At 37.3% G+C, this 14,758-nt stretch overlaps 1 protein-coding gene across 16 annotated transcripts in view; it reads right to left on the bottom strand.

The window, feature by feature from the left end:
• Positions 1–14,758, bottom strand: part of PARD3 (par-3 family cell polarity regulator) — a 445,615-nt gene that overhangs the window by 236,843 nt on the left and 194,014 nt on the right. For 11 of the 16 annotated variants that reach the window (XM_064703969.1, XM_064703975.1, XM_064703971.1 and 8 more), the window contains one exon: positions 14,485–14,616. The exons of the other annotated variants lie outside the window; for them this stretch is intronic. In XM_064703969.1, coding sequence (XP_064560039.1) covers positions 14,485–14,616 — 132 coding nt within the window. The remainder of the gene's footprint in view (positions 1–14,484; positions 14,617–14,758) is intronic. 16 annotated transcript variants of the gene reach the window in all.

Below are 14,758 nucleotides of genomic sequence, written 5' to 3'. Positions count from 1 at the left end.
AAAATGACTCAAGTACTATCAGAACATTCTTGAAATGCTAGAACATGCCTGACTTTGTGAGAAATTTATTCAATTGATGAAGATACATCATTTTTATTGAAAACAGCCCATGATACACTGCTTGTATATTTTGTTTCTATTTTAATGTATTTCATTAGTATTTTTCTTGGAATTTAAACAAAAACCTTCCCGCTCGTGTGAGCTTCAAGTCATTAGTGCGAGAACTTCAGCCAATGTTTCATGAGAAAATTACTGAATTATGTCTGTTTATGATTATAACACAGATTTCTCAAGAAAATTGTTCCCTCCTGGGCATTAAAAACTAAATGAGTATGAAAGACTAGAATGTGTTGAATGTGATCAAGCTAGCTTTTCCCGCCAAAATGCTTCAATTTAATCCAAAAGTAATTTTTTAAAACTTAAACAAAGTCTAATAAGTCTATTTCACTTCCAAAAATGACATGCATTTACTAGGAGACTCAATATAAAGAGATCATTAAAAAAAATCAAAATGTCAAGGCCAAGAATTTTATTATGCAACTGCTGTAAATAATTTCTTCTTTTTTTTAATATAAGTTCATGGATGACTCAAAAAGAGCATGTGTGAGAAAGAGAAAGCAATCCCAGTGCAACTGAGAAATTAAACTGAAAAATTAAAGCGAGGAGCCAAAAAACAGACACACAGATGGTAAAAACTGGCAAAAATTAAACGTAAAAATCATGCTCTTAAGTACCAACAGATGCAGTGACTTTAAAATATTACTCCTTGAGGATACACAAAGACAATAAGCCCAGATTGTGATTCCTGGGCCAGTCTACTGCTGTGCTACAGTCCCAAAGTACACTGTACTGTATGGAGAAAAAATGATGTGTCAGGGACAGTGATATCTGCTCTGCCAGTCTACTAAAACAGAAGGGAAGCAAGTTAAACTATCCCACACTGTGAAATTAATGTCTTCAGGGGGAAAAAAAAAATTAACTTTGTCACTGAGATTAGAGAGGTGACTTGCAGAATCCATTTACAGATTTATAATACTACAGAACTGAGCATGAACTGGTTATTTGAGCATTTCTGAAACATTCCTTCTTGAAATGATATTCAAGCTTCTTGCTCCAGATGCACACAGGACTGTGCTTCCCAGATTCCATGTTGGTAAACACTGCCACACCAACAGCTTTGCTGGCCCCCAGTCTTATTAAGGGTCTCCTAGATTTTAACCACCACAATTACCTAAAAGCTATCCCAGTTTAGACTACTGACATTAAAACAGGAAAACAAAAATAATCTAGGATTTGAAAATGAAGAAATTGACGTGTAAGAACTATATGTTTGAAGTTCCGCCTTTCCGGAAAGATTTCCTTAGAAACTAAAATTGATTAAATATTATTATTATTTTAAAACACAAGATTTTTTCCAGATCACCAACTTTGCAAAACCAGCAATTTTCCAGACTGTTAAATGAATTCAGTTGATGCTGGTGTGCATGACTGAGCAAACCCAGCATCTTATGCCATCACTGTCATTTCAGGCTAGCTGTAGATATAACTATAAAAACCACTGCTTTTTGTAAGGCTAAAAAAAAGAGTCTAATTAAAAATATATATATATATTTATTTACTACCTCTTCCAGTATGCTGAAGTTTATACTGGGCACTTTCTTATATAAAACAATTACTGGTGCTATCAAGATAAGCACAAAATGTATGGAAAACTCCTGAGAACTCAGCAACATGAATGCTTTAAAAATTACATTAAAAAGCTTTGTCTAAAAGTTTTAGAAGCTATATATAGACACATGTTAACACAGAGATGCTCATATATGTGTATGCATATGCATGTCATCAGTGACAACACTTTAAAATAGTGTTCCTAAAAATGAGTTAATGAATTGCTCTGTATTTCTAGTATGCAAACACGTATGGACCTGTACTTCATTTAACTCCACTGCTTATATTGATGAGCAATAACAAAACTGAACTATAAAAATGAACATGAAGGTTTGCTGTGTTCTAACTGGCAAACGAGGATAACATCACCAATCAAATGAACTTTATCCCTGTAGAGTCTCCAGGCTGAGATGACCCACAGAGGTTCCACTTCTCAGCAGAACACCCAGCTAGAGCGAGCCCCAGCAGCTGCATCTGCTCTGCTGAAACGGCCCCAGGGTGGTTTCGAGGTGACTCCCACCACCCAGAACAGTCCCAGCTGCACTCAGCAGAGGCAAGCACTGCTCTGGTTTCACCCAAGCTTTCTGAGGTTTGCCTTTGGAGTAAGACAAGTCAAAGCGTGCCTGACAGCAACATGCTCAAAGCCCCAGGGGCCACCATGGGAGGGCACAGCTCCTCAACTGCTCCTCCTTTTATTTGACATGCATGAAGTGCCTCAAACACAAAAAAAACCATAAAATTAAACAGTCATTAAGGAGCTGTGCTGCAATGGTGTAGGTAGATATGTGGGTTCACACTGACTATAATACATCAACTTTTTTTGTCCCCTACGCATTTCCCAGCCCACATCCCAGTATTTTCTGCTGTCCTCTGACACACCAGCATGGAGCTGAAGTGCCTCCTACCCAATCTTCAGTTTTTCAGTAAGACTGACATTTAATAATTTAGAGAAAAAAAACCTGTCAGAGTCCTTGAGCTACATTAATTTCCATAATGCTACAATACCCACTATCCTACTGAAATATAAAATTATGTCTCTTGCATGGAGAACAGTTTTAAAGACCTTCAAGTCACCAGAAAAATCCATCAGTTCTGATGAGAGGATGAGTTAAAAGAGTTTTCATGAAGAGAAAGCTATTTATAGTGGTAAAGTATAACTACAAGGAAGAACTACTGATGGGCTTGCTTTATGAAGTCTGTGCTTTGTTGTAACAATTATTGCCTAGAAAACCAAGATAAATAAAAATGTCATGATGGAATACTCAATGCAACTTGCAATAATTTTAAACAGAGATGCTCACAGATATGGCCACTTTCTTTTGGGACATTTAATTTAGTCTGTGCTTTGGATAAATGAGTGGAAATTATAAGCAATCATGAGTTCCTACACATTGGGAAAGTAAAGATTTTTGAAGACAAATGAGGGTACCACAAAAGGAAGAGGAAATTAAGATTTGAAACAAAATGACTGAATACTAGCTTCCTGCCTAGTATTTTGAAGAAACAGTAAGAGAACCAGAGGCTTTGATCATACTGGGTACCTCACTCCACATGTGTTTATTGCATAGTCTGTAAAAATGCCTGCAGTACACAAACCAAAGGATAAATTTTTTTCCCCTCTCATTTTAGGAATAATTTTTTATGTATACTGCCCTGATTTTTAAATTGAGAAAACAAGCAATGTTTTCAATGGCAAATTAAAATAATAGCCAACCGATTGTTCTCAAATTCATAAATAGTCAACTCTTGGCTAGAAAGAGCAGCATAAAAAATTTTAATCCAAATTAAGTTGAAGTAACCACATGCAGATGGCATGAAAGTAATACCTTAATATGGAATCTGGGCAACAATTCTTATTCTTAAAATACCACATTCAGGAGATCAAAATTACAAGTAGTATGTTTTTGAAAAGTAAAATCTTTACAACAGTTTATTACGGAAACTCTTTTGTTCATCCAATCAATTGCTTCTTCAGGGAAACACTTGGGCTGTATTTGCTTTAATTCTGTGTATTCTGAGTATGGAATCTCCCTCATTCACAGTAATTGCATCAGTTTCATATTGGTGTTCTTTCTTTGGCACAGGGATTCAGCAAAAAAACCTCACCAGTGCCACAAGGCAGCTGGCATTTAGTGCTGGGGGCTTTTGAAAAGATTTTTAATTATTTATTAAATCAGATCAAATAAAAGTATTTACAAAGAAGGAAGGCATTTTTGGTTTTTCTGTGACATATATAGAAGTAAATAACTTCTTCCTATAGCTCCATTTCCTAACCAGCTTAGTTCTTGTTTCCCTGATCGCCCCTTCCCTGGCCCTGGATAGGAAGTTGACCATTTCATATGCAACTCCAAATAGTTTCAAGATCAATTTAGAATGGACTTATTTTCAAATGAGCCATTGAATGAACTGGTGGGCCTGGCCTATTATCTTCTTTTCTCACCCAGTTATACCGAGGAAATAAATTAAGATCTTATGGTATCTCACATCAAGCAGGTCATATTACGTAATTGCATTCACTCAGTTGCTGCACTCTCTAAATCATGCTGTGTCGCTTCATGGGAATCATGACATTTCTCAAAGTATCCTATAAATTACAGTAACCACTTAATACAGCCAGAGAGTACTACATTCAATAATGAAATGCTCATACTTAAGCAATAAAATCAAGATTAAATTTAAAACCCAAAATAAAACAAAAACCCAGACAAATTACTTCCACATAACTCAATTATTAACTCTGAGTTACACAGTATCATTCCCATTTACAGCAAAGTGCAACGATGTCATTAAAATGACCTGTCCACACAGGATTTTAAGGATTTTAAGGACTTTTCCTATTTCCATTAATGGAAGATAAAATAACTATCACTTCCACAACAAAAAGGATAAAATTGGCAATTTCCTGAAAGCACCTTCCTCACAATTAGTAAAAAAAAATCATAGAAAGAAAAAATATGAAAATCCTCCCGCTATTATTCAATAAATTAAATAAAAATATGTTTTGCATTCGTATAAAATCTTTCTTTTTCCCTTGCCCAAAATAACCACTTTCTCTTTATTTCTGTTCTGCTTGGAGTTAACTGACTGGAAGCTCTCAGCAGTGATTTACCTGAACCTCCACAAAAAACTCTAAGGAAAAGCCAAGAGCTCTCACATCCATATTCTAGTCCAGAGAAGTCTATTTTAGTGTAGGAAGGACTAAAACTTCCATTACAAATTAATAATATAAATATTACTTTAAAATAAGTAACATAAGCCATTTACCAGAAAAATTGTATCAGCAAGAAAATCAGAGCAAAGGCACTTATTTTTCTACTTAAGGTCAAGAAAACTCTAGAGCATTAATTAGGTAAACTAAAAATTAGGCTAATGTGAAGTCTAAGATAAGACCAGTCCGGCTTCTAATGCAGACTTATAAAACCTTGGTTTGACAACAAAACCAAGCAAATGGTGGACCTTGGGTTTTCTGATAAATTGAAAGGAACAAGATAATTATTCATTGAAGGTGACAGAGCACTGGAAAAGGCTGCCCAGAGGGTTTGTGGAGTTTCCTTCCCCAGAGATATTCAAAACCTGCCTGGATATGATTGTGTGCAGCCTGCTCAAGGTGAACCTGCTTTAGCAGGTGCTTGGACTTCATGGTCTACAGAGGTCCCTTCCAAGCCCTGTGGTTTGGGGAAAAAAACTCAAACCTACAGCATCTGGGATACTTTCCGATTTGTAACGGTGTCTTTCTGATAGAACATAGAAAAAAAAACCAGCATCAAGACTGCACAAAATAAAACAGGAAAGGGATTTAGGGAGTGGAGTGTAGAGATGGCACCTCTTTCCTTCTAAGGAATTGGCTTCTTTGAATCCTGCCCCATAGCAACTTGCATTACAAACCATTAATAAGCACATACATAGGAAGAAGAGAAAGGTAGAGCAGAGAAAATAAGAATACAAAATGAAAGGGGAAAAAAGGTAAAATACCAGCACCATGTACTACCAGTACCACCTTCTGAAACAAAAATGCATAATTTCTTTCTAAGCCTTGAAGACACAACGAATCACATATTTACATTTTGGTTAAAAGGCTAGAATGCAGAACGAACATAATGTGAATTTTAAATTAAGAATACTTTACCAGGAAGGGCAAGGGAGAATCCTCTATAGACACAATTAACAGAATTGCTTTAATACACTTAAAAGTTTTAACCTTTGTGGTCTTTGAAGTGAACAGTGGAACTGCATCTATTTCAGGTTTGCACCAAAGGACTGTACTGCCCTGAAAAGTTTTACAGTGCCGTAAACTAATGAAATAAATTATCTTAATTTGGTCAGATCTATTTTCATTAACTGTATTACCCACTGAGGGAATGAGGACAAATTTTAATTTTACTAATGTATTTCAGTTGTGCACTGCTGTGGCACTCTGTAATTGAGGCTCCTGCTCAGTGCTGCTCACTTGGGGCCACGTCTCCCCTCTCTGCCAGGGGGAAGCTGTGACCAGCACCACCCCAAGCTGGCCTGAACAGACCAACTCCTGCCACATTCCCATCAGGACTGCTGCAGACACAGCACAGTAGCACTAACAAGCACACTGTGAAAACAGAAAGCATTTTTGTTATAAACAAGTCATGGGGATATATTATATACACCTGGAGTAGAAAGTAAACATATGAGAAGACAGACCTATTTCACAGCATGAAGAAAGAAAACAAAGAAGAAAAGAAACACTGGACACATCCTTAGACAAAAAGCTTTTCCAGGGCCATCAATGGATTTTCAGATGTCATTATTTGACCTGCTGCCACGGACAAACAGAAGTCTAAAAAAAACAAGACAATATTGTTCCACAAAATATTTAGGAAACACTCAAAAAGCTAACAGCAATAATTAATAGAAAGCTTCCTACAGGATCTCTCTGCAATTTTAGAGAGTATTATTCATACTGCTGGTATGGTATATTCATTACCATAAATTACCATAACAACAGGATTATTTAAACAGCTTGGTCCAAAAGGGCAGAAAAATAGCAGTCTATGGTTACTAGCAAGTCAGAAAACACTTTTCATGTGTGACAACACTTCCCAAAAAGTTTCTGCAAAACAGAGTGGGTATTATAGCAGACAGTAGCAGAGACAGAGTTGTGCTATCTCACTCCTTTCAGTGCTTGTCAGGCTGCACCTGCAGAACTGTGTCAAGTTCTGGCTGCCACAGTCCATGACAGACAAGGATGCACTGGAGAAGGTTCAGAGGAGGCCGAGGAAGATGAGTAAAGGGTTGGAAAGTATGCACTGTGAAGAAGGACTGAGGAAGTTAAGTCTTTTCTCCTGGAAAAGGCCCAGGGGAATCTCACCACATTATTTGAGTACTGAAATGGTGGCTACAGAGAGGACAGAGGCTTTCTGTCCACAAAGAGAAGACAAGGGACTACAGGTAGCAGTTACTTCAGGCAAGATTTCATCTTAATACCAGAAAGATATGGTGGTGGTGGTTTGTTTGGTTTAATTCAAGATTTTTGGGGATTTTTTTATAATCAGAGGATTATAACTATATAATTACCAAAAGGACCTCCCTAAGAACATCATGATACATTCCCCATCACTGGAGGTGGTCAGACAGGACTGAGGTACCAGGCAGTCTCACCTAGGCTCTGCTTCCCACAAAAGGTAGGACCAGGTCACCAGGTATCTTCCAATATGGGCTGTTGGTCCTTCACCTTTCAGACCAGTCCATTATCTGCCTGCTCATACTTAAACATCTTTGAGAGTGAGACTGTTTAAGTGTGAGGGTATTCACACCTGAACATGATGCATGTCTTTTTCTATGATAATTAAAAACCATGAGTATTTTTGTTAAATTGCCATTTCTGCCTTAGGTTTCACTTTTTTTTTTTTTTAATTTTTTAAATGTGGACACATATGGAGTTACATTCTGCCACTGAATTCATATCTACACAGCAGCATATAACTGAAAGCAAACTGCAGCCCCCAACTGCCTCACCTATTTAATACACAGTATGAAATGACATATTATTTTTGAAAGGAGAACAAGATAGATGCCAGCATGAAACAGTGTTTATGAAAGCATCACCACTACAGCTGTCCCCAAGCAATAAAGCTGTTTATTCCAACCTCCTACCTCATATAAACTGAAATCCTCAGCACTGAAAAACAACTTCAAATCTGTTCATGACTCCAAGACAAATAAGATAAGTCTTTTCTCTCCAAAGTATACAATTATGGTCATGTCCAGAAATGGCCATTTTCTATGAAAGAGCACGGACTTATAAATTCCACATTAATATTTTCTTGACACTAATGCATACTCCATTGGTTGTATCTTGAAATTTGATTCTATCTCTGTACATACTGGTGAATTCAGCATAAAAATAAATCTTTTCTTTAAGGCTTCTTTGTTTCTGTAGTTATACACAAACATTCAGAGAATATTCAACAAATATCTGCATTAACATATTCACATCTAAGGTTTGTACAGGAAACCACAGATATTCTTTTGAGTTCAGGAGACATAAAAACTCTTTCATGGGTGTAGGAATACCAAAAAAAAAAAAATCAGAAAAAATATCAAGACAGGATTTAAAAATCAAAGTTATTGAAATTCACAGCATTTTCTCCTATCTAATAAAAGCAACAGAGGGAGAACACTGAAACAAATACAGAGAATAATTACTAAATTGTGGTCCCATACACATCAGAGATACCCCAATACCACAACACTCTTATGGGAAGTCAAATGCTATTAGAAATCGCATACAAATTTTGACCATATTACATATACAAAATATTCCATAGGGGTGATTGGTCAAAGAAAAAAGGAGGATAAAAATAAGGAAAACATTATTAAACGCTTCTTTAGTAACGGCTCCAAGACGTCAGGGTGCTGTTCTGGCAGTCAGGGCATTTGGCTGCCTCAGGCCACTGCCCTTACTGAGCTGTAATTGTCCCTCTTCATGCTGAGTGGAGGCTGAGAAGCCAGCACTTGATAGCTTACATTTCATCTGAGCTCCTGTGCTGAAATAGTTCATGTCTTACCAATATAAAGAAATAAAGGGAGCACTCCATACCTGATTACCTGTAGCAGCACCAGCTAAGAGCAAATACTCTTTGGCCAAAACAAGATTTCCATCATCTTCACAGTACAAAATCCAGAAGAAACAACTGCTGCGGCTGTTGGGGTGTTGACAGCCTTATCAGAGTGAAGCCAGTGTGATCACAGGGCCAAGAACCCATCTCAAGTAGGAAAAAACCTTTACGTGCAAGTGGATATGGGACTGGGGATACTTTGAACTCCTGCAGGGGCACCTTGAGGTCTTCCAACCAACTCTTTAATTAACACATACCTCAAGTAAGTCCTCCACCAGTGCACTGGTCACTTCAACCTGCCCCTGGTTACAACTATGCACAATTACTGAATATTAAATCATGTGCCAAGCCAGAAACAAGCAAACCCATGCCATTTGGTTACATTTACTGCTCCCATGATCAGCCTCAGTGTTCTTGCCTAGTTTCACAAATGCTGGGCAGCCTCATGGTTACACACACACACATTCCCTGCATTTTACACGGGACCTCCACTGATGACCCCCCAAAAAGACAGCTCTCTGCACTATGTCTACTGCTCTGAAAACTTGCATTTCTCCATTTTTGTGATAGACATTCTTCATAGGGAGTACGATAAGCTTTAAAACTATCTTTGTATTTTACAATGTATATGCTGCCATGGTTTCACGTTCATTAAGGTCGTTATCACAAGACACTAAATATGAAGTGCATGGTCCTTGGAGAGAGAGGAAAGGCATAGAATCTATCCTGGCATTTTACAGAGTAATGGATAACCAGTTAAAAATGATCCCTCTAACTGAAGCCTAGCTATTCCTTGTCCAAATCTCAAAGCCCAACTCGTTATAATGACAATAATTTTTACTGCAGTTTTCAATATCTACATGTGAGGAGTTTGAGATAAGAGCCTCCACCCCTGAGCCTCCCCCATCTTCAGGCCATGAAACAGAATTCACAGACCCTTCCACTGCACTTACAGTCATAATAAAAGAAAAAACCTAGGTAAAAAAAAGCCAAAATACACCTGTCAGACAAGGAGAAGCACAAAAGAGGTACACCAGTGAAAACAAAAACATATACATTAGCCCTAACACTATGAAACATTTAGAAATAAACAAAATAAATCAGCAGCATTACTGCCTTCTTCCTTAAAGCATGAAATAGAAACGGGTTTTCCATTGTTACATGAAAATTTGACAAATCCACATTAAATTAGTGGTTTGAATTCACCAACCTATCTCTGAAGCTTTCATTATTTTTTCTTCCAACTGACAGTGCTGAAACGCATTAATTTATAGTACCCAAATGTTTGAAGAGAGCATATTCAATCATATTAAAAGCAGGCCTTATTTTGCTGAAAATACAAGCTGAAGGCAGGTACTCTACAGCTGGAGATACCAGACCCATATGCTACTGCCACGTCTGATCCTGCTGCAACAGGAACCAGAGAAACTGAACCAGATTACTATGGACAGATGTCATGAACAAAAATAACTGAGGGAAGTGTTCCACACAGCACATTTCTGCTCAAGAAGAGAGCAGTAGTAACCAGCTTCTCTTGCCATTTAGAATGCATTTGAGTTGCTCTAGTTTGGCTTTTGCTGGATATCAGAAAGCTACAGGGCACTTAGGAATCAGGCATGTTCTTCAGTAATAACTATGAAATTTTACTCCATCTCCTACTTTGCTTTCATCCACCAATAAATACAGACATAGATCAAATACATGAATGTATAAAAATATATATACCTGTATGCATATAGTATTACATATTGTTTTAACTGCACTAAACTTGTTGTATTTGCAAATCTGATCAACTGCTTCATACTCAAGTGAGGCTGATTTCCTCTCCTGCTGTCCTCACACCCACTTCCAACCACCTGAGCAAGGAATGTTTCAACTCATGGTGTCTTGCTTGCTGTCAGTTCCAATATTTGACTAATAAAACAAAAATGACCATGTGAGGAAAGTTTCTGTGTACCTAAACTTAAGGAACTGGTGAAAACTTTAACTCTTTCACTCATTCCCTTTCATGTCTCCCTGGTATGAAACAGCATGAGGCCAGATTTGATCAGGGTCCAAGCAAGTCTTGAGGTAAACTAAAGGAAGAAAGAGTTCTCAAATAAAAGTGACATTACCACATATATGAATAAATTTCAGAGAAAATAAGATTTTTCAACTATTCTTTAAAGTTTGGTTGCTGTGGGGAAAAGGAAGGTGCTGCAGAGGTCAAGGCAAAGAATAAAAAACTTTTTTTTTTAAACATATTTCAGAATCAAATTAAAGCCTGCACTTTTTTCTTTTCCCTAGTACTTTACAATCGGTAAAAAAAAATAAATTGAGTGAAAGAGTAAAAAATACAATGACAGAATCACAGAATGGTTGGGCTGAAAGGGACCTTAAAGATCACCTCCAGCTCCAACCCCTCTGCCATGGACATCTTTCACTAGACCAGGTTGCTCAGAGCCCCATCCAACCTGGCCTTGCTGGGATGGGGCATCCACAACTCTTTAGAGCAACTAGTTTTAGTGCCTCACCACCATCTTAATGAAAAGTTTATTTCTTATATATAATCTAAATCTATTCTCTGTCAGTTTAAAGCCATACTCCCCCTTTGTCCTACCACTACAATGCTCTTGTAAAAAGTCCCTTAAAAATCCTTACCTTTCTAAAAGTATTCTGAAACTGAATTTGCATTTTTGACTCCATAGTGGTGAAATTATTCATTGATACAGAGTTTCACATCACTTATCTCATGGGCTTGAGAAATACCAGAAGTTACTGAGAAACACATGGGCCATTTGCCCTGTCGACAGCCAGAGAGCTCTAGAACTAACTGGGAACAATTGCTAGGCTTTTATATCTAACCAGCACATACAAGCATAGCACCTTAAAGGACTTGCAAGCCAGACAATCTTTTCCATTTATTTGATGTATCACTCTAATTTACTAGAACCCAAGTAAAACTCCACAAATACAAGCAAAAGCAATTACTGCCAGAAATTTTAACGGGTTTCATACATTCCTCCATTTTTAGGCACAAAAAAACCCAGAAAAGTTTATAGAACTACTTCTCTAACACCTACTTGAACATTTCTAATTCTATGCCATTATTAATGCCTGCTACAGTGGTTTATAATGGTTTCCCAGAAACAATGTCTCTTGTTCCATCTTCAGAATGAGCTGTGATGCTACAGAATTACAGTTCGCTCTCTACTGTTGTTTATAGGAAATGAGGTGCTGTCCACACAAAAATAATTGTATTTCTTTGGCACATCACACTTTCAAAAAGTAATTCCAGTGAATATTCTTCATTCTAGAAGGTGACAAGGATCATCCTGGAATTCTTTCTTGCCTCATATTCAAAAGAAAGAGATTGGGCCAGCTTTGAGAGAAGTAATTTGAGTCCAGAAAGAAGAGCCTTCATCCAACAAAAAGTCTCTGGAGTCTGCAAGATGAACTCAATGCTTTCCACTACCTTCTCTGAAGAGCCATAAAGGCATGTTAGAGCAGGACTATTAATAGCCCTGGTATCTGGGGGTTCTGCCCTACAGGTTTCTTGGCACTGTTGCTGCCTTATCCTTGGTGCCAGACCTGCAGTCTGCTACTCTTGATGCACGTCCTGGCAGGGTGCACAGAGCGCTCCAGCCCCTCCACAGCTCTGCCAAGCACACAGCACCACAACTGCAAGTTGCTAAATTAATTGATTATGCCAGATTGCAACCCTGTTGCTTGAGCTTCCCCTTCTCAGAAGTGAATGTTTAACCAGTGGGAAATAACATCCTACAGTGGATACTGAAGAAGATATTAAAATGCCAAAATGTGTGGAAGAATATCTCTGTCTGCAGCTACTCCATCCCCTACCAGGCCCTTCTTCCCTATAGTGCATCCCACTCTCCCAACAGACTTTGTTCTCCTGTATGTGTCCTGCTAAAAAGGTTTCAGTCTAACCAATTATCCTGCTATATATGAAACTGCAAAAGGATCGTGATCTTCCAGGTATATGCAGAATCATTAACATATTCAAAGAATCAACCATCTCTCTTAATAAAAAAACACCACTACAAACAAACAAAAACAAAAAGCAGAGAACTTGCTCTAAAGAAACATCATATTTACAATTTCAAACTGTGAACAGTTGACTCTGCTAACAAATATGCTTCCAGTCTACCATTACTGGCAAATTATTTACCTAATTGGTGAACAAATTGAACTAGTTAAGCTGTTCAGAGACTAAAATCAACACAAAGCTTAATATGAAACATCATATATTGAAATTTCATGTACCCAACATTTTACAAGATGATCACTATTAAGATTTCTAATCCAACTCCTTTTGCTGAGACAACAGTTTCATTAAGTGCCACAGTGCGAATCCAACGATGCATGGAAACCTGCCTCAACATCATCAAACAAGCAGAACTGACACAGGAGCTGCCTTCAAATCTGGGCACTGACTTTCCCTTTCAACACAGGCTGACACAGAGACAGCAGCTCACTTCATCCAACCTAGCGCTGTATCTTGGAGGAAAACAGCAATGGAAGGAATGCTGGCATTGAATGTGCACAGGAAAGAATAGAAAGACCAAAGACAGAATTTTTCTCATAGAATATATAATCAATTTGCAGATAATTACAAGGCATAAAAATAGTTAATAACTCACATTTGGGAGGAGGTTGAGGGGGTTTTTTAATACTCTGTGATATTATTTGAGCTCATTTTAAACTAAGAATGGGTTTGAATAAAGAATGTTTGGAGTATGCTATGATTTGGCAATGCCAAACTTCAAATATCAGTAAGGAATATGTGGGTGCAGATCAGTCCCAGGACACCAGGGATTGGATTATAAACTTTCCCCTCCATTCACATAGTACAGTGTAACAGTGCCTGGGCTGTGTCAAATAGCAAATTTCATTTTGAAGCTCTTCTGCATAAAGCAAATTCTGAGTTTATATCCTATTGCTGTAAAATAGAAAATTTGTACATTGTTGTTCGACGCAAAAATTCTGTATTTTCACGGCACATTGCATAAAGAAAAAATGAGGCAATAATGCTACATATGCACTACCCTACATGTGAGCTTGCTGCTGTATTTCCAATTTCCATATTAAAGATGCATTTTCTGTATACATCTGAAGACACTTTGAAAATTTCAGGCATATACAAAGACATGAAGTGACTGCTAGGTAATTTGAATTTCAGACCTTTAAATCTCTGTGACTACAAGCTTATAAACAAATTAAGAAATAAATTCATTGATTAAAAATAACCACAAATTGGAACAACTAAGTGTTTCAAAAAAGACTAAGATAAAAATCAATATAAATATACACTGAACAAATATAATACTTTCTTAAAATTTATAATTAATGTTTTATGGTGTTAAAAATAACAAGCATTTAAAAGTGCAGTGCCAAAACTGACCCACAATTGGCTATTATGTAGTATCACTGTTGGATTTCAGTGGCAGAGTGTTTACCAAAACAATACTAATTAAAATAACCCTGTTGATATCAGTTGTGAAGAATAGCAGCACTCCATATACTATAGGAATGCATTTATGAACTCAAAAATGAAATTATTTTCAGGTGTCCATTTTAGCAGGTTTTTTTGAAGCAGTCAGCATACTAGAGGTGTTTCTATCATGCTTAAAGAGCCTATGTTAGGTAAGAATACACCTATTTGTAATAGCTTGGAGTAGCATAAAGATTAGATTGATAAAGTAATATATATACACATATATATTACCTGTTCTTGCCTCTCCAGCCACTTGTCCACCATGGGATGACTGGCACTTAACGATGAACGAGCATTGTCTCTCTGAAACTGGTTAGACCAGCTACTAGTATCTCGTGGTAGGCTTCTGTAGTTTTCATCTTTCTAGTTTAAAAGAAACAAAAAAGGGTCTTATAAAAAACAACCAGTCCTTGCACATTAACAATGCAGCTGGTTATTAAATGAATACAAGAGGAAGACTGGACCCAAGGACAGCGCGATGGCTCGGCCACTCAAGGGCAAGAGC

This window comes from Zonotrichia leucophrys, chromosome 2 (genome assembly GCF_028769735.1).
Source record: "Zonotrichia leucophrys gambelii isolate GWCS_2022_RI chromosome 2, RI_Zleu_2.0, whole genome shotgun sequence".
NCBI lineage: Eukaryota > Metazoa > Chordata > Aves > Passeriformes > Passerellidae > Zonotrichia > Zonotrichia leucophrys.
This window is presented reverse-complemented; position numbering and strand designations above follow the sequence as displayed.